This window comes from Phocoena phocoena, chromosome 8 (genome assembly GCF_963924675.1).
Source record: "Phocoena phocoena chromosome 8, mPhoPho1.1, whole genome shotgun sequence".
NCBI classification, from domain to species: domain Eukaryota; kingdom Metazoa; phylum Chordata; class Mammalia; order Artiodactyla; family Phocoenidae; genus Phocoena; species Phocoena phocoena.
The window spans coordinates 61,790,512-61,818,043 of NC_089226.1; the positions used below are offsets into that span (position 1 = coordinate 61,790,512).

General features: G+C 54.4%; 1 protein-coding gene across 1 annotated transcript in view; it reads left to right on the forward strand.

Moving 5' to 3' along the window:
- DNHD1 (dynein heavy chain domain 1) overlaps window positions 1-27,301 on the forward strand; it is a 66,623-nt gene extending 39,322 nt beyond the window's left edge. The window contains 29 exon segments of the mRNA XM_065882398.1: window positions 1,157-1,284; window positions 1,386-1,584; window positions 1,958-2,052; window positions 2,591-2,798; window positions 4,184-4,309; window positions 4,608-4,705; window positions 4,810-7,699; window positions 7,900-8,077; window positions 8,248-8,440; window positions 8,671-8,959; window positions 10,120-11,719; window positions 11,902-12,110; window positions 12,309-12,513; window positions 12,589-12,691; window positions 16,379-16,528; window positions 16,778-16,960; window positions 17,086-17,517; window positions 17,733-18,204; window positions 21,471-21,752; window positions 21,975-22,127; window positions 22,303-22,481; window positions 22,614-23,576; window positions 23,776-23,962; window positions 24,156-24,278; window positions 24,363-24,564; window positions 25,354-25,445; window positions 25,607-25,756; window positions 25,980-26,767; window positions 26,951-27,301. Of these exon segments, the coding sequence (XP_065738470.1) occupies window positions 1,157-1,284; window positions 1,386-1,584; window positions 1,958-2,052; window positions 2,591-2,798; window positions 4,184-4,309; window positions 4,608-4,705; window positions 4,810-7,699; window positions 7,900-8,077; window positions 8,248-8,440; window positions 8,671-8,959; window positions 10,120-11,719; window positions 11,902-12,110; window positions 12,309-12,513; window positions 12,589-12,691; window positions 16,379-16,528; window positions 16,778-16,960; window positions 17,086-17,517; window positions 17,733-18,204; window positions 21,471-21,752; window positions 21,975-22,127; window positions 22,303-22,481; window positions 22,614-23,576; window positions 23,776-23,962; window positions 24,156-24,278; window positions 24,363-24,564; window positions 25,354-25,445; window positions 25,607-25,756; window positions 25,980-26,767; window positions 26,951-27,301 (11,228 nt within the window).
- The last annotated feature ends 231 nt before the right edge of the window (window positions 27,302-27,532 follow it).

Here is a 27,532-nt window from a genome sequence, read left to right on the forward strand (position 1 = left end):
TGATGTCTTTTCAGTAAATTGCAAACCTCAGTACTATAATTATTATTAATAACAAATTATTTTTGACACATATCTCAAAAAGGAATATAAACTTTGGTTAAGAACTAATGCAGAAGCTTGTGAGACGAAGGGAGGGAATGATGGCCAGAGACAGACACGATAGGGAGCGTCACCATTTGCCCCTATGGTCCTCCCTGTGGGCCAGATCCTTTTTCACATGCATCTCACTGAACTCATTCGTTTGTCCAACACATATTTGTTGAGTGCCTACTGTGCACCATGCGTGAAGTATATCAGTGAACAAATGACAAAACCCTTGCCCTGGGCTTCCCTGGTGGCGCAGTGGTTGAGAGTCTGCCTGCTGATGCAGGGGACACAGGTTCGTGTCCCGGTCTGGGAAGATCCCATATGCCGCTGAGCGGCTGGGCCCATGAGCCATGGCCGCTGAGCCTGTGCGTCTGGAGCCTGTGCTCCTCAACGGGAGAGGCCACAGCAGTGAGAGGCCCGCGTACCGCAAAAAAAAAAAAAAAACCCTTGCCCTCATGAACTGAACGTTCTAGCTGGGAGAGAAAGACAACAAATAATAAACATAAAATATCACCAAATGATGGAATATGTTAGAAAGTGACAAATGGTATAGAAAAAAAGTAGAGCAGGTTAGGAGGGGCTGGGAATGCCAGGGAGGGTGGCTAGCAGTTCTTAATGAGGTGGGCTGCGTAGGCCTCATTCGGAAGGTGATATCTGAGCAAGGACTTGAATGTGGTGAGGGAGTGAGCCATGTGGTTTTCTAGGGGAAGTGTGTTCCAGGAAGAATGAACTGCCCGTCAAAGGCCCTCAGCAGGAGGGAGCATGCCTGGTGTATCTGAGCAATAGTAAAGAGTGTGGTGTGGCCAGAGTGGCATAAGTGAGACAGAGACTAATAGAAGAGGAATCCTTCCCTTTCATCACTGTCACATTTTCCTAGATATTCCTTCCTTGGACTAACTCTCCCTTGGATTACTGTACTGAACAATTTTGGACAACCACACCCGCCCCGTCCCTGGCACTTTTAGGACCCTCCCTTCTGTCATTATGGGCTCTTGACTGACCATGCCCCATCCTGCCCCCACCCCCAGCCCTGCACATGGCCTAGGCCTCAGCAAGCCCTATCCCACAGGGGACGAGAGTCCTGTGCCCTTGCCAGTCTGTGGGACCCGTCCTATTGTGCAGCAGCAGGGCATCTGGCACCTGTACCGAGTCATCTCTGAAAATATCAGCGAATGGAAGTGCATGGCTTTTGCCAAGGTGCTGACACCCTCCTTGGACCCCCTGCCTGGGAGTGGAGAGTCTGCATGGCGCGGGGTGGGGAAGGGTCTCCAGCTGCCAATGTGCCTTTCTCCCTGCAGTTCAATCTGGCTATGGCCCAGGAGAAGACAGATGGCTGGCTCACAGAGGCGGCCCAGATGAGTGCAACCCCGGGGCTCCACAGCCCAGTTCTGCAGCGCTGCATGCACGTGCTGGAGGAGTTCCGCAGCCTCCTGCCATTGCTCACCAGGCTGGGCAGCCTCCAGCTGCAGAACGTCAACTTGCAAGCCCTCCTGCGAGGTGGGTTTGGGTAGAGTCAGAAGGGAGGGGAAGGGAAGGACGTAGGGTTTGAACAATGGGACAACTAAGTTCCCTATTGCTCTTTTTGGAAACACCTTTCCTCCCCAGGTTGCCCTGGCCTTCCCTCACGGACCACAGCCTCCTTTCCCCCACAGGGACAAACATTCTTAACCTCTCACACTACCATGTGGGTCCTCTCTGCTGACTTGGGCTGGGCTGGGCTGGAGTCTTACCTCTGGACTCTGAATTGTGCTCTGGACCTTAGGTTCTGGGCCCTTGCCTCTGTGTCGTGCTGTCTGGGAGCTGGGCTGGGCTGGGCTGGACTCTGCCAAAGACGGAGAGTTGCTCTGACTTGTTGTCCCTCCCACTCCAGGCTTAGGGTTAGGCGATCTCCAAAACATAGAGCTCCTAACAGTGGGCCAGCTGCTCTCTTGTCCCCTGCTGGAGTTTACAGATCGAATCAACCAGGTGGGCTCACCCCCGCTCTGCACCCACAGAGGAAAGGTGGTCCAAGCCCAGGGCCTGTTTGCTAAGCTCTAATAGAGCCAGTTAAGGCTTAGCAGCCCCTTGAGACAAGGGGGACAGTGGGTATTGGCTTGTAGTGGGATGGGGTTGAGATTGCTAGCCTGCCTGGAGGGTATGGGGATCTGATGGGTCGTTCCAGACACTCTGTGATGGAAAGTATGTCCCTTCCCTCCCAGGGGAAGGAAGTGGGTGGCAGCCCTGAAGCTGTGGGCACACAGGATGGCAGATGTCCCCTGGCCCAGAAGAGCATGAGCTGTGACTGAGGCGTTGTCTGCTCAGCTGGAGCCTTGCAAAAAAGTGGGTTTCAGGGCAGCAGCCCTAGGTCACAGTGTGATGCTGGCGGCCTGTCTTTGAAGCCTGATGGTCCCACTCTCCATCTCTGAGACCTCCACTCTCCTGGGCCCTGGCCCTTGAGTCCCGGCTCCAAGGCTATCCCCTGAGCCATTAGCCAGTCCTGGTTCCTGAGACCCAACTCTTCCAGATCTGGCGGTGTGAAAACATACGGACTCATGCCCGGGAGGCCCTACTGCAGCTGCAGCGGGCCTGGGAAGCCCGACAGCTGCGACTGCTCCACTTCATCCTGCATGTGCCGTATGAGCCCCCAGCTTCAGAGCGCTCCAAGAGACAAGCGCCCCGCAGCCCCCAGTGGCGGGTGGTGGGCAAGGATAGTGGCACCTTCATCCTTTCAGGTGAGACCCAGCCCTCGTGGCCCAGTGAAAGCCCCTGCCGCTGGGGAACGTGTTCATCCCCCCAGCCCTGCCAGATCTGGCTTCTCTAGCCAGGGCCCCCTCCCCCCTGGACAGCCTGAGCCATCAGTCTGTTCTGAGACAATATCTTCCATGTAGCCCTCGTACAGTCTTAATCTTCTTGGGAGCCCCCCATCCGCTCCCTCCCACCCAATGCCTGGCCTCTTCAGCAAAGGTCCTCCCCTTTCTGGGTGTGCTAAGAAATTCCTCGTGGTCACGTCTCTCCAGCTTTCAATGCTCTGTCCTCTAGACTACACCCACTCATTAATCCCTTTGGCATTCCCTCATCAAACTCACCTGCCTCTTCTGAACCAAAGGCGGGGGACTCTGAGATTTACAGACCGAAGTCCCGTCCCTTGCGGACTCCCAGTCCAGTGAGAGAGGGACAAGAGAACAGAGACAGGTGCACGACAGAGCGCCTAACTGAGGGCAGTAGCATCTCAGAAAGAGGACCAACATCAAAGGACCGGGAGAGTTAGAGAAATCTTCCCTTCCCTTAGGCAAAGGCCTCATTCTGACTTCTGAAGGAGTAGGCGTTTGCCAAGTTTGCAAGGGGAGAAGGGCATGCCACTCAGAGGGAGCAGCATGTGTACAGGCACTCAAGATGGTATAATTAGGGAAGTAAAGGAGAAATTCTCTTATCCAGCCTAATTGAAACCCAACTGGCAAATTCAAAAAGTTAGTTAAACGGGGAAATCATAAAATATGCATACATGACTTAAGATTTCTATTTTAGCTTAAATCATATAATGTACATTTATTTACTAACCTTTTGATCTAAAGACGAGGTTTTCTTTGATTTGCAGTCAAGTGATAGAAGCTCCTCACTGCCTTTCTTGCGTTAATACATCATCTGCTCTTTCCACTTTCAGTTTCTGTAAAGTTGAGAAGTGACGTGAGGACACTTGTAAAGCCATCTGAATCCAGAACTTTTCTAGATTTTTATTATAATTTCACAATCTTAAAAAATCGCCTTGCCTATATCTAATTTAATATCATGTTTTTATTGGCTTACTGAAGCCCTTCCGTAGTTTCCATAGAACCAGCAACTATTTTGCCACCCATATTTCAGTGGTTAACATGATATAAGATTAAATTCTGTAATTAAAATTATAACTCACACAAACGGAACTCACGTAAACAAGTTTGCAAACACACTCTGACTCTTGGCGAGCATACTAGGTTCAACTAGTAGAAGCCAAAAAGTTTGTGTCTTCTAGAGAGTGGTTTGAGATCTGTGAGTTTCAGTGTATTTTGGGTATCAGTCACCCCTGCCCTTGCCCCATCTGACTGCCAGCTCAGCTCAGCTCCAGCCCACTCTTCCTTAGATTACAGCAACCTGCAGGATTCTGTCCAGGAAAGTCTTCAGGTGTTGTTCAAGTTCCTGGCCACCCAGAAGTCAGGAGACTTAAACCAAATGGCTTTGGAGTGGGTGACTATCATGCATGGCCTGAGTGAGTGCAGGCCTCTAGCTGGGCTGATGGGTGGGTCCTGAGGTGAGATGGCCCAGAAAGACGGGGAGAGAGGTCGGGGGTGGGTGAGGACAGAGTGAGGACCTCCTTCAGGGCCACTTCTTGGGCTGAAGTGACCAGGTCTTTATTCACGCTGCAGGTTTTCTCTCCTTCGAGCAAGGTCCCTGGGTCCTGCTGAGCAGAGTTTTTTGGGAGTGGGGCATCCCAAGAGGGCAGGAGCAGGCTGGACCCCCTTGCAGAAGCTGGAACCCTCCAGTGTTCCCCTGGCTGCTTCTCACAGGTGCCCTGCTGCAGGTGTGGGTGACTTTCCAGCAGAAGTGGATCTTTTTGAATAAAGTTCTGCATGAGATGAAGATCCAGTTTCCTAGTTCTGACCTGGTAGGGAAGGGGGTGTGTGGCAGGGTGGACAAGTGCTACTGGACAGTGGGGCTCAGGGCGGGAGGGGGATGCCGCCCTCACTCTTACCTTCTCTCTCACCACAGCGCTCCCGTTTCGAGGCCACGGACGAACAGTATCGGACCCTGATGAGGATCTCTGTAGCTGACCCCCTGGTTCTGTCACTTATAGTGCCCAGTGCCAAGCGGAGCCCTTCTTTCCAAGGCCAGCAGCTGCAACAGCTGCTGCAAGCAGGCTCCGTGGAGCTGGAGGGCATCATCGTGGCTCTGGAGAGCGTGCTCTATGCCATATGTGCTCACTTCCCCCGCCTCTTCTTCCTCAGTGGCAGTGAGCTGGTGGCCCTGCTAGCTGCCCCGCTGGAGTCCTGTGAGGCCCAGCTATGGGCACGACGCTGTTTCCCTCACGTGCATGCCGTGAGCTTCAAGTCCAGCCGAACTGCTAGAAACACGGATGACCGGGAGTCAAGCCCAAGCCCACAGACTCAGTTGGAGGCACTTGCAGTGCTCGGGGCAGGTGGGGAGGAGGTGAAGCTGCCCGGGTCCCTTCCTCTGCATTCAGATCTCCCCAGGTGGCTGGCCTCCCTGGAGCAGGGTCTGCGTCTGGCCCTGGTGCACTTGCTGCAGGACTGTGTGGCTGCCCGTCTTGCTCTGGGCCCGTCCCTAGACAAGGCCTTCAGGCAGCTGCCCCAGCAGAGCCAGTTGCCCCCGCAGATGTATGTCCAGCACTGGCTGGACCTAGTCCAGGCCTTCCCGTGGCAGTGTGTCCTGGTGGCAGAGGAGGTGGTATGGCGGGCCAACATGGAGGAGGCTCTGCTTGAAGGGAAGGCCCTGGCCGCGGTCCCCATGCACGTGCGCAAGCTTGACGTGCTGGTGAATTTTTTGCGGGCCCGGAGGGCCTCTCAGGGTGAGCAGCCCCTGCCCTCTGTCCGCCAGACCAGCCTGCTCAGTGCCCTGTTGGTCATGACAGTGACTCACCGGGATATAGCACAGCTGCTGCAGGAGCGCCAGGTCAGTGATCTGACGGACTTCCACTGGGCCCGCCAACTCAAGTACCGCCTGGCTTCACCCCACACCACTCCCCAAAGCCCCCTGCAGAGTCCCAAGTCTCTCGCACCTACTGAGACTTCTCTGTCACCAGCTGCATGCTGGATAGATGTGCTGGGTCGGTCTTTCCTGTACAATTACGAGTACCTGGGTCCCAGACTGGGGTCTCTACCCAGCCTGCTTCCTGAGCGGCCGGCCCTAGTGCTGTTATTGGCCCTGGAAGAGGTGGCCTGTGGGACCCTACTGGGCCCTGATGGTGTGGGCAAGGCAGCTATGGTGAAGACGCTAGCGCAGGCCCTGGGGCGCCAGCTGGTGGTGGTGCCCTGCTTGCCTCAGATAGAGGCCCAGAGCCTGAGCAATTACCTGAACGGTGCCCTGCAGGGTGGTGCCTGGCTCCTGTTAGAAGCAGCTCAGCACTTGCCCCTTGGCTTACTCTCTGCCCTGGGCCAGCGCTTGGCCAAACTGCGCCACCTCTATGCCCCCCTGTACCAGGAAGCTTCCCGAAGTACCAGCACCGTCGACCCCACCCACCCCCAGCTCCTTGGCAGTGGCTTCTTTGAGAAACATCACGTGGACATGCGCCTTGGCTACGGCTGTCTCCTGACACTGCGTGCCCTGAGCCCTGCCGTGCCTGCCAACCTGCGCCAACTACTGAGGCCTGTGGCATTGACACTGCCTGACCTGCGGCAAGTGGCAGAGCTGACCCTGCTGGGTGCGGGGATACGGGGCGCCTCCCGCATGGCTACCCGCCTATCCGAATTCCTCTCCCTTGAGTGTGAGCTGGTGCCTGGGCCCCTGCCCTGCCGCTTGCCCCTGCTCAAGAAGGTGCTGGAAGACATGATACAGGCTCTAAACGTGACCAAGGAGGATCCCGAGTCCGAGCAGCCCTGCAGCCTAGCCGCCATCGAGGAAGCCGCCCTACTGCGTGCCCTGCTGCGCTCCCCACCGTTCAGCATCCTGGATGGGGTCCACCTGCGCAACCTCCAAAAGCTGCTCTGTGGGCTCTTCCCTACCGCCAGCGAGGTGCTGGCAGAGCCTAGAGCCTCCAGGCTGAGGAAATCACTGCTGGTGGAGAAGTTGCAGCAAGGAGGCCTGCATCCCAGCCCTGATATTTTGGGGTCCCTGGAGCAGCTGAGTCAGGCCCTGGGCCAGGCCTCAGGTGTCTTGCTCCTGGGACCCGCAGGCAGCGGCAAGACCACATGTTGGCGCAGCTTATTTAAGATCCAGAATTGGTTGGCAGCCATGGAGCACCCCTCGACCCAGAGCTGCTGCCAGCCTGTGGAAATTACTCACCTGTATCCCAGTGTCCTCAGCCCCCAGGAGTTCCTGGGATGGCTGGAGGGCCCCTGCTGGCACCATGGTGTCTTCCCCAGGCTGCTTCGTGAAGCCAGTCGGTGTAAGACTGTGGGCCCAAGGGGGCAGGTGCAGGAATCAGTGGGGATTCATCACTGGATAATATGTGATGGGGCTTCCGGTGGTGCTTGGCTGGACTCCATCACTTGCCTCCTGGGTGACCCCCCCCAGCTTAGCCTCCCCAATGGTCAGCAAATAGCACGACCCCCAGGTACTTTTCTTTTGATGGAGGTGGGAGATGCAACAGACATGTCTCCCACAGTGGTGGGCCATTGTGCCCTAGTCTGGTGCCGTGGGGAGCAGACTTGGCAGGGTATGCTGAGCGTCCTGATGGCAGCCCTGCCCCAGGAGTACCACCTGCAGCTCCAGACTGTCACTGAACTCAACCACCTGGCAGAAGTGCTGGTGCCTGCAACATTCCGATTCCTCACCTGCCAGGGTGCCAGCTCCCTGCTGCAGGTACATGGGCAGCAGGCCGTTTGCCCAGGTGTGGCTGAAGTCACCAGCTTCGCCCGCATCTTGCGTTGTCTGCTTGACCCACACCTGCGCATAGATGAGAAGGAGGCGGCCTATATCCCAGGTGAAGGGAAGGGCTGATTTGAGAGCTATGTGGACTTGAGGATAGCTGGGATATAGCTCGAGCCTGTGGCCCAGGTTCTTAGGTGGACTTGGGCCTGGGGACTGAAAGGGGAAAGTAATAGCCAACCCCTACTCTCTTCCCCCAACTCCCTCCCCTTTTTCCTCCTGGGGCTCCGATTCTGGCCATGGTGACCTTTGCAGAGGACCTCAGCTATAGTGATCCTGTGGCCCGAAGCTTCAAGTCCTCGAAAAGCAGCTCTCCGCACCAGTACCAGGTTGACAGTGGCGCTGTGCCTAGTAAGGGCAGGGAGCACTTGCTGGCTGTCAGCAGCTTTCTTTTTGCTTTGATCTGGGGCTTTGGAGCCCACCTTCCCTCCAGGTATCTACAGGGATGGGGGATGGGGGATGCAGAGGGCTGAGATGGAGTGAGTGGCCCATGGGAGTCAAAACCCAGGTGACACTGTTGGGGGAGGGTGGAGTGTGTGAGTGTATCACAAATGGAACTCTTGTTACTGTCTGACACTTTTGCCTGTATGTCCATCTGAGCAGGCTCTGGCCCCTCTTTGATACCTTCCTGAGGGATTCTATTAGCTGCCTCTCCAACTACCCTGAGCTACCAGCCTCAGCCTTGGTGTTTGATCTACATGTATGCCCTGAAGATGGGACGCTGGCCCCCTTCACTGGCCAATACCTAGGCAGCCGCATCAAGGGAACTCAGGGCACCTTCAACCCTTCTCCTCAGGTGTGAGAACAGTGGGGCAGTAGCTGGGGTTGGGGCTCAAAGAGATATCCTGGGGCGGTCCATGTCTTAGGCCTACCTGCTCCCGTTCCTTGAAATGTTTTCACAGTCTCCAGAATGCATGCAGTGTTCTGCAAATACAGCTTTAATACAAGATTCCTAGACCTTTACTTTCGGCTAGATTACTGTGCTAACCTGGAGCTGCCACAGTAAGCCCTGCTCCTGTCCTGTAGACCGAACGGCTCTTGTACGTGGTGGACCTGCTTCTGTCAGAGGGACACCCGGTGCTGCTGGCTGGAGAGGCAGCCACGGGGAAGTCAGCCTTTGTGGAGGTGCTAGTGGAGCCACAGCACCCTTACACATCCAGCCCCATCCACCCTGCCGTCAGTCCCACCCACCTTCGCCTCCTGCTGAGCCGGGGGGTCCAGGGCCAATCACAAGCCAGCCCGTGGCCTGGGCGGCACGTGGATTCCAAAGGCTTTCTCCTCTTCCTGCTGGAAGATCTGCACCTGGCTGCTTCCGGTGAGGAGCTGGGAGGAGGGAAGGTGTCATTGTCGTCTCTTGAGACTGGATAAGCCCTAGCAGTATTCGACTCTCAAACATATACCTACAGACCAAACTTCAGTGTTCCATTCTTAATATCTTCTCAGTCTACGTACGCTCCCTGAATAATCCTGTCCTTTGCATGGCCTCATCCACCATCTCTATGCTCTGACTGCTAAATCTCCATCTCCAAGATCCTCTTCTAAGCACCAGATCTGTTTATCTAACAGTCTGCTATATATCTCTACCTGGTTGTCCCACTGACACCACAGATCCAACTCTGAACTCATCATCCTCCCCCAAAACCCTGCTCTCATGTGCCCTCTCAGTACCTGGTGCCACCATCCATCCAGTCCCTGTAGCCAGAAATCTTGTTGACATCTTCCCCTCCCTCACCAATATCCAGTCACCATGTGTCTTAATTTTGCCTCCCAAGTATCTCTCAAACCTCTCCACCTATTTCCATTCCATCTTCCCTGGTTCAGGCAGTCATTACCGGGAGCTCTGGCAAATGCTCTTCAAGGTTTCTTGTGATGAGTCTTTCTTCTGTAGATTTTTATGCTCTGTCCTCTAACTGGATTCAACTTTGTAACGCAGGCATCCAATAAGTTAGGTTTCCTCTAGCCTCTGGGATCGCCATCCTCTCGGCCTTCTCTCCTGCGTTTATCTAGCTAAATCCTCCTTATTCTTTACAAATAATCTCAGGCAGTATCTCCTCCAGGAAGTCTGGGCCTCCAGGCTAGGTTCGATACTCATCCTGTGCTCTGTACAAAAATCTATGACAAATATGGTTTTATGACTGTACGTTTACTAGCCTGCCTCTTCCATCCCACTCTGAGCATGTTTCCACCAGTCTCGGTTTCCAAACCTTCCTACTCATTAACCTTCAGTTAAGGAATATGTAATTGGTCTTAGAGGTAGGATTTGGGGCAGAAGACGGGGAAAAAAATCACTCACTCCTAAGGAGAGTGCAAGGGAGAGAGAAGAACTTACCAAGTCCCAACACACCAGATGCATAAAATTCCTTAGAACCCCGTGTGTGCCAGGAGCAGACCCAGTGAGGCAGGGAGAGGAAGAGTGGGGTGACACTGTCATGCGGACTTACGCCTGTTCTCTCTGTTACTCTTCACGGCCCGCAGATCCAGAGAAGAGCTGTCAGCCAGTGTTGGAGACTCTGCGCCAGGCCCTAGACGGCACCGTGTACGCCCACAGCACCTTGGAAGTGCAGACGCTGCAGCCTATAGTCAACTTCCTTGCCACTGCCACAGTGCCAGGCTTCTGCGAGCTCCCGCTGTGCCCACGCCTCTCTCGGCTCTTCACCGTGCTGGCCCTGGGCAGCGTGACCCTGGCCACGCTGCTGAGCAGGCATGTGCCCAGCATCCAGGCCTGGCTCGAAAGCTTTCCCTCTGTGGAGCGGGAGAGCGTTCTAGCAAGAGCCCTGGTCCAGGCGTCGGCGGAGGCCTGGGAGGCGGTGCGCAAGTGCTTTCTGCCCTCACCCCTCCGCCCACACTACCGCTTCTCCCTGCACTCTGTGAGCCAGCTGCTGGGCAGCCTGCAGCTGCTGCCCAGCAGGGTGGGCTCCCGGGCTTTTGTGGATTGTCCCAACCTCCAGGAGCACCTGCGCCGGGTGTCCGGCCTCTGCGGCGCCCGCCTGGCAGTCACGATGGCCACGTGCAACATAGTGCGTCTTTGGTTGCATGAGGCACAGAGAACCTTTTGTGACCAGCTGGGCAGCCCCGGGGAACGCTCCTTCTGTGCCAACCTGCTCCTAGAGGTAGCTCAGAATGTCTTCTGCTGTGGGCCAGCGCCCCCGAGCCTGGGCAAGGGCTACGAGGAGGAGGAGGGGGAAGAGCAGGTGCCTGGAGTGGAGTCCGAAGGGGAGCTGGCCCAGTGGGGGGACCTGAGCGACAGCGGCAGTGAGACCGAGGAGGACGAGGACCCGTACGGCCTGCAGGTCTGCACAGGCTCCGTGTCCAGTGATTCAGCGCCGTCCAGAGCACCAGTAAGGAGGGTGGCCACAGGGAGCCTAAGTCAGAATATAAGCCAGGAGGAAGGCACAAGGACCTCCAACTGCAAACTCCAGCTGAATAATAGAGCCAAGAACTGGTGGCAGAAGACAAGCCAGGTAGACGTGATCTCCCCGCTGTTGCTCCCGGTGCTACTGCTCTGCCCCCAGGAAAAGCCCTCAGACCTGGTCTTCAGTCAGGAACTGACACTGCGGTCCAGCTCGGAGAGCTCCCACCTGTACCTGGAACGGCAGTGGGTGAGCCTGGAGGAGCAGCTGGCCACATCAGCTGCTCAGCTGAAGCTGAGCCCCCACCTGGCCCGGTGCCGCTCGATGGCCCAGCATGTGGCCCGCCTGGTCCGGGTGCTAGCCAGGCCCAGGCAGCATGGCCTGTTGCTCTCGGGGGCTCAGGGGACTGGGCGCCGTACTGCCGTCACTCTGGCTGCTAGCATTTGTCAGGCCCGCCTCTTCCATCTGCCACGTGGATCAGAGGAGGCTGTTCTCCAGTGTCTGCGGGACGCCAGCTGGCACGCTGGCGTGTTAGGCCAGCCAGTGGCCCTGCTGGTGCCCAAGGGTGTGGATCTCACTACCCTTCATCGCCTGCTGGCCCTGGCAACCTCAGGCAGGTTCCCTGACCAGTACACAGAGGCAGACCTGGACAACATTGAAGAACATCTCCCCAGGGACAACCTTAGTGTCAGACAGAACATCAAGAAGGAAATGCTGTTGCAGAGGTGAGGCCAAGAACCCCAAGCTAGGGGCTGCTCTGCCCTTGCCCTTGCCCCACCCTGGCCAAAGGCCCAAATCCCCCACACAACCTAAGGGCTGCTGTGAGGACACAGAGAGCAGGGCTGAGGCGTCAGGTTGGGCAAATAGGGATAAAGGGGAGGACGGTATCTGAGCTCCTGCCCCACAGGTTCTACCAGCAGGTGTGCAGCCACCTGCACATGTTCATCCTGATCGGAGATGACCAGGCCCACAAACAGCTGCCTTCCACCCTTTTCCTGAGGCTCCTTCAACTGGCCATCGCCAGCACCGACTGCTACGAACCCTGGGACCAGGATTCCCTGGTCAGTGTGGCCCAGCACCATCTGGAGGGGGCTCAGAGCCCACCCCTTGATGACGGTGAGCCCTTTTTACCTGTCCTTGCCACTCATCTTGACCAGGTTCTAAAGAGGATTATTACTTAGGTCAGTCTCTCTCTCCGGAACCTAGTTGAGCTCCCTTCCCCTCTTCTGCCCTCCTTCCTGAGCCAGGAGAGGGTCTCTGTCATTTCTTCCCCTACGAACTCACAAGTCCAGGCTAAAGCCATGCCTGTTGCAGACTTCTTGAAGTGCCCAGACCTTCGGGCCTCAATTCCCAGTGTGGCCAAATCCATGGCTCTCATCCACCTTTCGGCTGCCAGCTACCACGGGCACCTGTGCCCGGAATTGCCTCTCGTCACCCCCAAGACCTTCCTGGACTTCCTGGACAACTTCGTGCTGTTGCAGCAACAGATGACCCTGCAGATCAGGAACAAGGCCCAGCGGTGAGTGGCCCCACTCCCTCCCCTGTACCTCCTCCTGCTCCCTCAGGTCCACTCACTGGCACACTTTGTCTTCAGGATCCAGGATGCCCTGGGAAATCTGAGGATGCTGACTGAGCAGCACAGTGCCCACGCCAACCTGGTCGTCAGCTTGGAGCAGCAGCTGAAAGACTCCCGCAAGGTAAAGGGGAGAGGATTTTGAGGCGTGCACAGCAGGGTCCAAGTGGGAGCCCAACCGGGGACTTCGGAGGAACCATACAGACTGAACCTTAGTTCTTGTCTCCTGAGAGTCCCCCTTTCCCCAGGGGATCTCTCTAGTTCCTGCCACCTCCTCCTTTAGAGCTCAGGCTCAAAGTTCCCCATGGCACAGCTGAGATCGGGCTGGTTCCTCTAAACACGTGAAATCCAAGTGTCCGCTTCTTGTTGTCCCTAGTACCTTGACTGTGTGAATTTCAGTATGCTCCCCAAGAGATCCCCATTGGGGATGGGGCAGGATTACATCCTCATGGTCCCCTCTCATTGTAATCCTCTTCTCCTGGATTCTCTATCACTGCTAGTTGGCACACCTCCTGTAGCTGTCCTCTCTTCCCATGCTGCTTTGTCCCTGCACGGCTTCCTTCCACAAAAGCACCAAATACACAAATATATACACTGTATATATTAAAATATACACTGTTATGTACAGCGGATGGGAGATGGCTGTGGGGGCCATTTACATTCTAGAACAGAGCCAGAAAGAGATTAAATGGCATACTAGACCTCAGTGTCCTGAATTTTTCTCCGTCACCTTCCTCTACAGGGCATTTGCTAGTGACGGACTTTTCTATCCTCCTCCCATCTCCACAATACTGTTCCGCAATGCTATTCAGCCACCCCACTTTCCCTTTAGAGCTCCCCAAATACAGTGCTCATGTAATAAGAGATTTTTCCTTCTAGTCCAAACCCTAAATCCTGTTGCTTTCTTATACAGAGCAATTTTCTTCTTTGAATAAACAAACCGCTCATATCTGGCTAAAACTGGTAGCAATGGGGTCATCACACCTTCTGTAGCCAAACACTCTTAGTTAATAGTGTTTTCCTAAAATAAAGAGACTTTTTTCTTTTGTTTTTAATAAGAGGAATTCTGAAATAGCATTTTCTTTTTCCTTCCTGCTACACAAGATTTTTTTTTTTTTTTGAGGTACGCGGGCCTCTCACTGTTGTGGCCTCTCCCGTTGCGGAGCACAGGCTCCGGACGCGCAGGCCCAGCAGCCATGGCTCACGGGCCCAGCGGCTCCGCGGCATGTGGGATCTACCCGGACCAGGGCACGAACCCGTGTCCCCTGCATCGGCAGGCAGACTCTCAACCACTGCGCCACTAGGGAAGCCCTACGCGAGACTTTCTGATGAAGTTTCAGGGATAGCTACAGTGAAGTAAACTAGTGATCAGCTTATGAGCAGATAATCTGAGTTACTTTCTACTGGACTTTCAGGGCTTCCAGCTCCCAATGCCTAACCTGCCTCTCCTGATGGGTGCCCTCGGGGCTGTCATCCAGTGTTGCGCGACTCCAGGGGCATGGCTTACTAAGTACATGTATCTACTCCACACATGTTCTGTGCAGTCCTCATAGTACTGGTGCCCGCCTACCATCAGCCACAAAGGATCACTAGCTTAGATTAAACATGAAGACTCAGTTGAGATGCAAAAAAATTGAGAAGTTCATAGATGGACAGGAGTCCTCTTTCCCATGTTTTCCAAATTCCAGTTTCGTGTCTCGGGCCTTACGTTTTCCCAAAATGGATAATACCAGGAATTGTTGATATGGCTTAGGGGTGTTATTATTCTTTGACCCCTGGGTCAGTTGCATCAGAGCACAACATAAGAACCCCCAAATCTGGATATGAGATTTTCATAGTCTCAGGGGCATTCACTCAACAGCCATAATGGTGTGTACTTCTTTCAACATTGTCTACCTCAGGAAATGGCACCACCATCCATTTAGTCATTTAAGCTAAATCCCAGGAGTCATTCTGGGCCCCTCCATCTCTTTTCCCTCTCATATTCGGTTGGTTCATTTATTTATTACTGTACTCAAAAAACTTCATTGAACTCCATACTTTTTGTCCTAGCACTCATTAATATTTTTGTCCATGTCTACATCTATGCTTACATCTAGATAGGTAGACAGAATTTTCGCCTCAACTTTTCTAAGGAGGCCATCCTTTCTTCCGTTTTACAGATGAGAAAACTCAGATCCAGAGAGGTTAGGATGAGGATTAAATGAGATCTTACATGTAAAGCACTTCAAAGTGCCGGCACATAGCAAGAGCCCGATAAATGTTATCACGTATTAGATTGCCTCCTAATAAGAAAGATAAGACACTGCCCTTGCCTACGTGGTGCCTAGTTTACTGGAAGATATAGGCTCATGCAGGCGATTACAAAACAGTGTGTTATGACAGAGCAAGTCCAGGGTGCTCTGAAGTGTCAAGACTTTCTAGAGAAAGCACAGTGCCACACAGTGTGTAACACAGAGGCACGTGTAGAACATGGCAGGTGTTCAAGAGCATTCCTTAAATACGTAAACAAATGAATGAAGTATCAAGGTCGATACCTGAAGGTTAGGTAAGATTACGTATAAAAGGGTTTGGGAAGAGTGTCACAGGCTGAAGTAACAGCAGGTGCAAAGGCCCACAGGCAAGAGGATGTGTGTCACGTTGGAGGAGCTGAAAGTCAGGAATGGCTGGAGGGCAGAGTGCTGGGAGAGGAAAAGGAAATGAGGTTGGAAAGATGAGTAGAGGCCTCCTGGTCATGGAGGCATTGTAAACCCAATGAAAAAAGTGGCAAGTGTTAAGGGACCTGATGATATGATAATTTGGCTTTGAGAAAACCAATTAGGCTGCAGCATGAAAAGCCAGTTAGAGGATGGGAGTAGGAGTTAGGAAGGCAGTGCCGAGGTCAGGAGTGAGAGAGCATGGGCGTGAATGACGGCGTGGGGGATGGGAGTAGATACGAGAGACGTTTTGGAGGTGGAACCAAAAGGCCTTGAAGATGGGTTGGGTCTGGGGGACTAGAAGAGATGGAGTCAGGGTAACAATTAGGTTTCTTCCTTGGGAAACTTCCATGTACTTTGCCACGGTTCTCTGAGAAAAGAACACATGAACAGATGAGTACGATTGCAAGAGATCTGACGAGGCACAGCTAATACGTTCACTTCTGGACACGTGGAGTCCGAGGGGCCTGTGAGACACCAAAGAGGAGATTCCCACTAAGCAGATGGATACGGGGGTGTGGGTCTTGGGAAAGCATCTGGCTAGATATACAGATTTGGAAGTTGTTAAGGTATAAGTGGTAATCAGAGACACGAGATTAAGGAGGATGCCCAGAAGTGTAGGCTGAGAAGAGAAGGGGGCCCTGAAAGCATTTCTGAGAAATATTTAAGGGATGGCACAGGAAGAGACAGAACGAGAAGCCACAGAAGTTGGAGAAAGCCAAAGAAGAACGTGGGCTCATGGAAGTCAAGGGAGGAGAATGTTCAAGAGGGAGGAGCTGCCTTCTGTGGCAAATGCCACTAATGGGTCAAGTAAGATGAAGAGTGTAGCCCAGTGGTCAAGTGTGTAGGCTTTGGATTCAGATTTCCTGGGCCTGTATGGTAGGTCAGGAGAAGCACCCACCCGCTCGGGGCTGCGTTACTAGATGTATAACTCACAGATAAGAAAATGACACTTTCAGAGCTCAGCATGTATCTGTGGCCTATTTGGAGTTCAACTTGGTCACCCTGACTATCGAGTGAGGAGTATGCCTGGGTCCAAGCCCATGGGGTCTCCCCTTGGGGTCTTCCCACCTGGCCCGGGATCTAGAGCTACAGAGCCTGAACTCTGTTCACAGAGCCTCGGCAGACTGCATCAGCAGCTAGACCAAAACAAGCTTCTGCACAAGTGGCAGCTGGCAGAGTGTCGGCAGCAGGAGAACCTCATTGAGAACCTGACCAAGCAGCGGGATGCCCTGCAGGCCCAGCATGAGGCTTTCCTGGAGCAGGTGGGCTCTCCCTGCTGCCTGCCCTGCACTGCTCCTCTCTTGGAAGAGGACAACCCCTCACCGGATGCCCAGAGGAGAGGATGGGTTGACTTGTCATGAAGTCTCCTGGGGGAGGGGGTAAAGGTAATAAGATGGCTTGGGGTATGGTCCCTTTGGGGACCCTAGGAGAAGATGATCCCTCCTGGGAATACATTGAAGAAAGAGGACTTTCTGGGAGCTCACGTCAAGAGCCCATCTCTCCTCATTCAGATGGGCAAGGCATTCCTGGGGCCCCTGAGCCAGCTACAGGTGGCTGACTTTGAGGAGATACGGAGCTATCGAGTGCCACCAGAATCTGTGGTCCAGGTGACCGATGCTCTGTGTGACCTCTTCCACCGCGAAACAGGCTGGGCCAGTGCCAAGCAGCTGTTATGCACTGAGGACTTTTATCAGGTAGGGAATGTGGGGCGCAATGGAGGAGGATAGTGGAGGCATGGAGGGGAGACTTGGCAAGGCTGTGGGACAAGGTTCAGAGCACCTATGTCTTCCCCCACCCTTCTTAACACACACTCTCCCAGGAGCTGGTGTTCTTCCCTAAGGAGAAGATGACAGACTCAGAGATGATAAAGTTAAACCTAGCTCTGAAAGCTCCAGGCATGAGCGATGCAGCCTTGCGAGCAGTGAGCACACCTGCAGCACGGCTGGCAGCCTGGCTCTGGGCCGTTCTGGACTACGGGCTGGCACAGCGCCGAGGACAGCCCACGGGCCTGCTGTTGCAGCAGGCGGAGGCGACACTGGCTCGGGAGCAGGCCCGCCTGGGCCAGTACCAGTTCCGGGCCCAGGAGATCCAAGCGTACAGTTTGGCCCTGTCCAAGAAGCTGGAAGATGCCCAGGCTTCCCACAAGCATGTGGCAGAGAAACTCGGTCAGGCTCGGCATGGCCATCATCACAAGTGGCCCATCAAAGCTGCACTGCTCACGCCCATGCACTCCTGGACTACAGAGCTCCAGGTAGCCAGCCCCTCCTAGGCTGCCCCCTAAAGTTCATTTCCGCACCACAGTCCCAGTCCTCTGCTCCCCCCGTGCCCTCACTGCCTTCCTCTGTCCCACTCTGCCCTCCTTGCCACGCTTTCCTCCACACCCTGCCTTACTCCCTCTCTGTCAGACCCTCTGCCTCTACCGTCCCCGCCGGCCTACACACCCTCTGGTCTTCCCTTCCACACCAGAAGTTGAAGGGGCACAGCACGACTGTGCTCGGAGATGCTGTCTTGTGTTCAGCTGCCATCAGCTACCTGGGTCCCTTCCCACCAAGGCGGCGCCAGGAGCTACTCGACAAGTGGCTGGCTCTCTGCAGGGGCTGTGAGGAGCCGCTGGGCCCAGATGACGTGGCACAGGCACTGAAGCAGATGCAGAAATCTGTCATCACGCCACCAAAGAAAGCCCTGCTCTCCACACGCTCTCCCTTCAGCCTTCTGGCCTTGCTGAGCTCTGAATCGGAACAGTTACAGTGGGACCGAGACCTGAAGCCCCAGGCAAAGTCAGCCCGCCTGGCAGGCCTGCTTCTGCGAAGTTACACTCACTACTTCAGTTGCCGTTGGCCCCTGCTGCTTGACCCCAGCAACCAGGCCCTCATCTGGCTGAATCCACTGCCTCTAGAAGAGACTGGATGCTTGGCCACAGGTCCCACCAAAGGCAGAGGTAAAGCCAGGGAGAGTAAACACAGTGCATCTTGGGTGTCTGAGCTGCCCAACACTCTCAGCCACATGTGCTCTTCCCTTTCATAATGAAGACACGAAATTTTTATGGCCAGGGTATCCCAGATTTCATCAGCCAACATGATATTTTAAAAAAATATTTATTTTGGCTCTGCCGGGTCTCGGTTGCAGCATGCGGCATCTTTAGTTGCGGCACGCAGGATCTTTTAGTCGCGGCACGCAGACTCTTAGCTGCGGCATGCATGCGGGGTCTAGTCGCCTGACCAGGGATCGAACCCGGGCCCCCTGCATTGGGAGCACGGAGTCTTACCCACTGGACCACCAGGGAAGTCCCCAGCCAACATGATATTAATAAATTAGGTCACATTTACATTTTTGGGCCCATATTGCAATGATTCTGAATCTACGTGGCTGACCATGATCTTCCGCATCCTGATCTGCTCAGCACTGTTAGAAACTTGAACTACAACTCAGAGCTTTACTACCCGAATGTATCCAATGTCCAGGAATTCTGGGGAAATATTTCTATTGGTCCTGCTTGGATCAGGGACCCATCTGGGTAGAGCATCGGAGGGAGCATTTCCTAGGGGAAGGGAGAGTGTTTATTTCCCAGAAGGGGTTGAGGGTTGTACTGGTGAGAACAATAGACATCTAGAATAGAAGGTGTATAATAAATTTGCCTGTAACAGGGGCTCTATAAGCAGACTATCTGGGTCAAATATCTGTCCTTTGCTAGCTGTGTGACCCAGGCAAGGCATTTAACCTCTCTTAGCCCAAGTTTATTTGCCAATAAAATCAGGGTCTTAATTATACCCATCTCATAAATTGTTATGAGTATTAAGTAAGATAATTCATGAAAAAAGAGTTCACACAGTGCCTAATACATAATAAGTTCTCAAAAACATTAGTCATGGGCTTCCCTGGTGGCACAGTGCTTGAGAGTCCGCCTGCCGGTGCAGGGGACACCGGTTCGTGCCCCAGTCCGGGAGGATCCCACATGCCGCGGAGCGGTTGGGCCCGTGAGCCATGGCCACTGGGCCTGCGCGTCTGGAGCCTGTGCTCCGCAATGGGAGAGGCCGCAACAGTGAGAGGCCTGCGTACGGCAAAAAAAAAAAAAAAAAAAAAAAAAAAAAATGTATATATATATATATATATATATATATAATGCCTCTCCTCAAGAACTCTGCACAACTATACTAGTTGTGGCTCGCGGGCTCTAGAGCGCAGGCTCAGTAGTTGTGACATGGGCTTAGTTGCTCCATGGCATGTGGGATCTTCCTGGACCAGGGCTCAAACCCGTGTCCCCTGCATTGGCAGGCAGATTCTTAACCACTGCACCACCAGAGAAGTCCCTGTTTTTTGTTTGTTTGTTTTTTGATATTGAGCTATATGAGCTGTTTGTATGTTCTGGATATTAATCCCTTGTTGAAAAGATATATGCACCCCAGTATGCATAGCAGCACTATGTACAATAGACAAGACATGGAAGCAACCTAAATGTCCATCGACAGATAAAGAAGATGTGGGGTGTGTGTGTGTGTGTGTGTGTGTGCGTGTGTGTGTGTATATATATATATATATATATATATATATATATATACACATGCACAAATAATGCCATTTGCAGCAACATGGATGGACCTAGAGATTATCATACTAAGTGAAGCAAGTCAAAGACAAATATCATATGACATCACTTATATGTGGAATCAATAAAAAAACATACAAACAAACTTATTTACAAAACAGAAATAGACATACAGACATAGAAAACAAAGTTATGGTTACCAAAGGGGAAGGAATGGGGAGGATAAATTAGGAGTTTGGGATTAACAGATACACACCACTATATATAAAATAGATAAACAACAATGACCTACAGTATAGCACAGGAAATTATATTCAATATCTTATAATAAGCTATAATAGAAAAGAATCTGAAAAAGAATAAATATATATATACGTATATATGTGTGTGTGTGTATATATATATATATCTGAATCACTTTGCTGTACACCTGAAACTATCACAACATTGTAAATAAGCTATACTTCAATAAAACAACAAAAACAAACAAAAAACTCCAAAATAGTAAGCCTGGAAGAGCACGCAAGTCCCAGATGAGCACTGCAGCCCCAGTGATTTTAGCCTTTTTTTAAAAAAATTATTTATTTTTGGCTGAGTTGAGTCTTTGTTGCTGCACGTGGGCTTTCTCTAGCTGCAGAGAGCTGGGGCTACTCTTTGCGGTGGCTTCGCTTGTTGCAGAGCGTGGGCTCTAGGCTCGCGGGCTCTAGAGCGCAGGCTCAGTAGTTGTGGCACACGGCCTTAGTTGCTCCGCGGCGTGTGGGATCCTCCCAGACCAGGGCTCGAACCCGTGTCCCCTGCACTGGCAGGCGGATTCTTAACCACTGCGCCACCAGGGAAGCCCAATTTTAGCCTTGATTTTCGCCCAGTGTTAACTCTGGGCAGAGTGCCTGATCAGGCTTCTAAGCTACTGAAGTGAGAGATAATAAATGGGGTGTTGTTTTTAGCTAAGTTTGTGGTAACTTGTTAAGGAATAGGAAACAAACACACCAAATTGTGGACCTGGCAACCTCCACTTGCCCACTTCTTGAACACTTAATATTTTAAAAAATCCTTAAATTTCTTGATAATTAAAAAAAATAAGTATTTATCTTTTCCAGATCCTGCAGTAGAGGAGGCAAAGGAGAAGGGGGCTGCAGACGGCTGCTGGTCAGCTAGCCACCTGGTGCACAGCACTGTCCATGGCGTGGCTAATGCCGCAGTCTATGGCCTTTCTCCTACCAGCCGTTACTTCCAGGCAATGACCTCTATGCTAGTGATGACTCTTGTCGTTGTTAGTGACAGAATTTGCTTAGGCAAAAAGGGAAATGCACTGACTCTTCTAACCAACCTACAGGAAAGCAGAAATGGAGCTGATTTCAGGGGTGACTAGAACCCCTCCCTGGAATTTTAGAGTAGCAATAATGAGAGCTACCCTTTACTGAGTGCTTGGTAGGTACCAGCAGAGTGCTTTGTATGCATTGTTCCATGTCATCTTCACAGTACTCACCACTATCAACCCCATTTTGCAGATGACGAAATCGTGTCACAGAGAGCTTAAGTGACTTTCCTAAGGTGTCTTCTCGCAGAACTTCCTTCATGAGCTGGAGCCCTTGGGTGAACGGGGCTCCCCAGGAGCCTGAGTCCCTCCCTGAGAAGAGCCCCTCTTCATCTTTCTGCCACAGGGAAGGGCTTCAAGAGAAATCAAGGAAAAGAGTCTAAAGAGGAGGACACGGAAGACGAAGATGATGAGAGCGACGAGTGTTACAAGGCAAAAGAACAGAAGGCAGGAGAAAGGGGAATCACGGAGAAGAACAAGGAAGAGGAAGCGCCAGAGGAGCAAGAGGAGAAAGAACAGGAGGAGGGGGCGGGGACTGCGACTCAGTCCCCGCCCCCTCCCGAACCCCGAGTCCTCTCAGGCGCTGACCCAGAGCTGGGGCCTCAGCTCCAGGAGGCAGCTGCCGGTGGTGAGAACTCATCCCCTGCACCCACGTGTCTCCTGTGTCCTCCCCGTACTCTGTGGCCCCACAGGACTCCAACAGCCCAGTCTGACCTCAGCCCCCGCCTCTACCCTGGGCACTAACTCTGTGGAAGAGCCCTGAGGGAGCCAAAATCGGAGCCCGATTTTGTGCATGGGGGTGCCCAGGTGCTGGCATGGTGGGTAGGGTGTCCTTGCCTCCCCCTCGCAGGCCTGCCGGTGCTACTGACCAACATGGAGATGGGCCTAGAGTGCCCAGAACTGCAATGGCTACTGCAGCGGGAACAGCTGTGCCCACCCAAGTTGCAGCCTGGCTTCTGTCTCTATCTGAGCACTACCCTTCCCCTCAGTTCTTTGGAAAAAGGTGAGGCCCAGTGGGTAAGTCGCCAGCACAGCTTTGTGGGAACACCAGGGCCTGAGCTTCACTCAGTCTGGCCCAGAGCGGGCTCAGGACCGTAGCAGGGAGCCACACTCCCTGTGCCTCTCACCCCTGGCTCTGCCACGGGGAAGAGGTTAAGCATCTCCCATGTGATTCCAAGTGCTAGGCTGTGAATTGCTGAAAGGGCTGAATGTGCTGGACCTGGGCATGAACATGGAAATCCTAGAAGAACAGATGCTGCGTGAAATCTTGTGCACAGAGCGTCCTGAGCTTGAGAGCCACTGGCAGGACCTGAGGATCAGATTCCTGGACGCCTGGGAAGCTGTGGAGGCTGCTGAGGTACTTGGGGGGTCCAGTCTGTGGGTTGGGATGAGCTTTGCAGCGGCCCAGGTACGGGGGTGGAGATGAGTGCTGCTGATCGGGAGCTACGTGGGAAAGGGCCGGATCCGCGTAACAAGGGACTGTTTGCAGGAGCGGCTGCTGACGATGCTGCTGCTCCAGAACCCAAGGCGTCAGAAACCAGCCAAGTTCCTGCGAGACATGGTGAGGGCCCAGGCAGAGCTGTGTCGGCTGCGCGCCCATTTCGAGGAGTTAGAAGAGCTGAGGATGCAGGAGGTGGCATTGTGGGCACCGTATCGGCATGTGGTCTGGCATGGAATGGCCATTATAAAGGCTCTTAGCTCACTGCGGAACCTGCTACCGCTTTTCCGTATGAGTCCAGAGAATTGTCTGGCAGCCACCAAGCGGGCTCTGAACAGCATGAAAGGTGAGATTCAGCAGCAGGAAGAACTACCCCGCCATCTGCTGCAGTTAAAAAGACAGCTGACCCGCCAGCTACTGGGCAGCACTGTTGCTACAGTGGGCCTAACCCAAGTACCCTTGGTGGGTGCCTTGGGTGCTCTGGCTCTGCTGCAAGTGGCAAGGAAGGCACCAGAGCTCGAGAGGCTGGCCCTCTGGCCTGGACTGGCAGCCTCTCCCAGCACAGGCTACAGAAAACCAGTCCCAGGTGTGCCTCGACCGGCCTGGCTAGGGCTGAGAGCCTGGCACGAATGTGAGATGTTAGAGGTACTGCCCCCATATGCTGGGCTGTGTGCATCCCTCGCAGGCCACTCCAGTGCTTGGCAGGCTTACTTGTCACTGTCATCCACAGTGCTGGGTCCTGCACCGGGGCCTGGGACTGACCCGTTCAGCCTCCTCCAGAAGCTGATCCTGTGGCGTGTGCTGCGACCTGAGTGCCTGGCCAGTGCCCTGGCAACCTTCACCACCAGCCTCCTGGGCCGGCCCCTGGATGAAAACCTGTGTGCTCCCACCATACCCTTTGAACACAGTCAGGCTACTCAGCCCACGCTGATTTTGTTGCCACCACCTGGTCACCCCACCGCCACCGTGCACCCCCTGACCTTCATCCAGAAACTGGCTGCCAAACACGAGCAGGTTTGAGCCTAGCCTCTTGGCCACAGAGCCACCGGGCTCTTAGGGCTGGGATGGGGTGTGGGTCTCCCCTCCCAGCATTCTCATGGATCTTTCTGGATTACTCAGGGACTTTTCAGGTCATCTGTGGCATTACTCTGGGTCCCTTGGGTCACCCTGGGATCCCTTTGAGTTACCCTGCCATTCTGCTGTTGGTCCTCAGGGGCAGAAGCATCTGAAGGTGATAGCTCTGGGCTCTGAAGCCTGGGACCCGGTCTCGGTTGTGGTCGGCATTCTCCACAAGGCTATGCACAGCGGGCACTGGCTGGTGCTGGAGAACTGTCATCTGATGCCTCACTGGCCAAAAGAGCTGCTACAGCCCTTGCTGGGGCTGTTGGCCAGAGCCAAGGGTGGGTTTGCTGCCTAGAGATGGCTTCTAGGACCCTATCCTACGCTTGGGCCTGAGCTTGAACTCAGATCTCATGGCTGATCCCCTAATCACCTTTGTATCTGACTCCTAACCCCCTAGCCTCAAGTCTGTCTCTAGGCTTATGTCTGACCCTTTACCCAGCGACTGATCTCAGCCCCACGTCTGACCCCTAGTGGTCTCCGACCTGGAGTTAGAACTGCTTTCTGCTCAACAAGCAAGAGAGAACGCGGCCACTGTCCACAGAGATTTCCGTCTTTGGCTTATTGTGTCTGCAGAGGCTACTGCTTCCTTACCAGGTGAGGAACTTCCGCCCACAGGCTCTCAGGTTGGAGCGGGGAGGTAACTGTATTGTGCTGACTAGCACTTTCCTTCCTCCCCAGCCGTGCTGACTCAGCGCTCCATGCCTATCTTCTGGGACCAGTCCCTGGAGCTGTCCCGTGTCTTGGTCGACAGTGTGGAGCTAGTCCAGCAAGGACTCTGTGTGCAATCCCCAACCAGGGTGCTGCCTCTGCTCCTCCTACATGGCCTCCTGCTATACCGGCAGCTCTATGGAATGAAGCTGCAAGCTCACAGGGGGTGCTGGTGAGGGACCCCGCCCATCCTACTCTGTCAGTCACTCAGCAAACACTGAATATTTTTCACATGCTGGGATTCATCTCTGGGGAGCTCCAAAATGTGAGGGCAGGGGGAAGTCAAGGAAGGCTTCTCCGAGGACGTAGGGGTCTCACTTTGAACTGAGTCCTGACAGCAGAGGCAGGTCAGGTGGAGATGAGGCCTTTCTGAGCAGAAGGAACTAAGCTCAGCAGGAGAGAGGACTTCAGTGTGGCTGAGGTGGACATGCTGGGGCTTGAGTGGGGAGAGGTGAGGCTTGTGGTAAAGGGCCTTTAAGACCATCACAAGGGACCTGATTGGATCCTGAGGACAGTGGGAAGCCACTGAAGGGTTTTAAGTAGAAGACACATGATCCCATCTGTCTGTTGGAAAGATCACGCTGGCTGCAGCGTGGAGAATGGACCGGATGGGGCAGGGCTGGAGGCAAGCATAATACTTTTGGGCGGTTCTGGCAGGCTTGAGGAACGAGGTGGTAGGGACTAGGGTAGTCACAGTGGGGAGAGAGTAAATATGGGGTGAGGAAGAGGGAAGAGTCAAGGAAGGTTCTCAGATTTCTGCCTTGGACAACTGGGTGGGTGGTGGGGGAGGAAATGATGATTTCAGTTGAAGGGAAGTCGTATTTGTGGTGCCAAGTGGCGATGACTAGTGAGCCCTCGTGGGTCTGGAGCTCAGAAGGGAGGTTTGGGCTGGAGAGAAAGATGTGAAAGTCCTCAGCATATAGATGGTTTTGAAACCCTACTTCCTGCTCTCCACCCCCAGGAGTCAAGTGACGCTGACCCGGGTCCTGCAGATCCAAGACCACCTGTGGGCCAGCCTGAGCAATCCCAGTGCTGCCATGCAGGAGCTGGCTGGTAAGACTCCTCCTGTCCCCCATGCAGTCACCAGCCCCCAGGAGAGCCCAGAGACGGGTAGGGAGGGGAGCACTGAGATGGGGACATAATCTACAACTTTGGTTTGGGAGGTGGTGGAAACTGGAGAGGCTGTAACTGAGGGGCTCTGACCTCGTCCTCAGCTTCAGTTTTCTATGGGGGTCCTGTGGGAGACGAGAAGGACAGGGAGGTCCTGAATAGCCTCACGCAAGCCTGCCTGAGCTCCAGCAGCGGGAACCGGGCCCAACCACACACACCCCAGTATCTGCTGGCCACTCTGATGCCCAGCCCGGGTAAGCTCCAGTCAGGTATCTGCGTTGAGGTGGGGAACAGCACAGTAATACCACCTTGCTCAAGGGAATGTAACAGAGGTACCAATAAAGGTGTAGAAGGGGGCAATATTCACAGTTATGGGATGATGATGGTTTAAAGTGTCAGAGAAAGGCCTACTCCCTTGGGTCTGGGGTGGGAAGAGACAGTCTTATCTCTCACCCCTCACTCACCTCCACCCCCAAGAACTAGGGGAGTCGGATGCTATGGAAGAGTGCAAGGCCCAGATGCACCTACTGCCCACACCACCTGAACCCCGGATCTGCGGACTGAGTGCTGGCCCCCAGACCTGGCTGCTGCGACGCCAGAGTCGCGCTGTCCTGAGCGCGCTGCAGCGGTGTTCGCCCACTTGGGTTCCGGAGGCCAGCGGAGGCTCCCGGCGCGCCGAAAGGCGGCTGCGGCAACGCCTGGTGCAAGCCAAGCGGAAGCTGGAGTCATTGCAGGCTCTGCTGACCGAGACCACTCGCCAAGCTGAGTCTGGCGCGGGGTGGGGGGAGCTGGGGCTGAGTGCGCCGCGGCCTCTGGAGGGCTTCCTCAAGACGGAGGTGCTGGAACTGAACCAGCTGGTGGGCGCGCTGCAACGGGACCTTGATTGCCTGTTGCAGCAGCTGAAGGGCGCGCCCCCGTGTGCCTCCCGGCGCTGTGCCGCGGTGGCTCACGCTCTCTGGACTGGCCGCCTACCCTCGCCCTGGCGACCCCACGCGCCTGCCGGGCCTCAGCCGCCCTGGCACTGGCTGCGACAGCTATCGCGCCGTGGGCAGCTGTTGGTTCGCTACCTGGGTGTGGGAACCCAAGTACGAGAGCGCATCTTTCACCTGTCAGCCTTTTGCCACCCGCGCCGCCTGCTGCTGTCACTGCGTTGGGAGGCTGCCTTTGCTGGGGCTGACCTGACGAATTTCCCTGGTTGCCAAGGCTCCAGCTCCGGTCAGCTCCCCCATAGACGTCAGGAGCTAAACAGCCCTCTGCACCTCCAGGTATCCTCGTGCTGCCCCTTCGTTTCCAATTCCGCCCCTTGAAGTCCCTGATTACACCTCTTAGTTACCCCACCTTGCCTCTTCTTGCTTTTACTCCCTCTGGCCCCATCTGCTTCTCTAATCCCACTCCACCACGACGCCCCAGCTTCTCAGCCTTGCCTGACCAGTTTCTGGCGCCCCCAGGTGGTGAACGGCCCAAACCCCAGGGTTCCAGAGGTGGGGCTGCTGCTGACTGGGCTACAGCTCCGGAACGCCGAATGGGACCCGCTCGCAGGGGCCTTGCAGGACAGTTCTTCCAGTCAGCCCAGCCCTCTGCCTCTGGTCAGAGTCAGCGCCCAGGCCCCGCGGGCCAATGACGTGCCACCCCCAGCCGGCCTGGCCGTGTATTCCTGTCCCGTGTACTTGGAAGGGCCCCTCGGCACCGCTAGGCTACACAGCAGGAAGATCCTGATGCACCTGCCCCTGCCCACGAAGCTCAGCCCCGCCACCTGTGCCCAACGGAGAGTCCACGTGTGCAGCCCACCTCTGCCCTGAGCCCTCAGCCAGAATAAAGCTGGAGTGCCCTGATGAAAGATTTCTGAGACTGAATAAGGAATGCAGGTGTGTGCCCACTGAAAATGTGACACACAGAGCGGAAAGCACAGTGTACACAACTGAGAGGGGTGGTCTGTTCACAGTGAGGGCAGAAGAGGGTGTGTGCCTGGCGATGGGGAGAGGGGAGTGTGCGTACACTGTGGGGGAGATGGGCCTGGGGTTAGTCCTGTA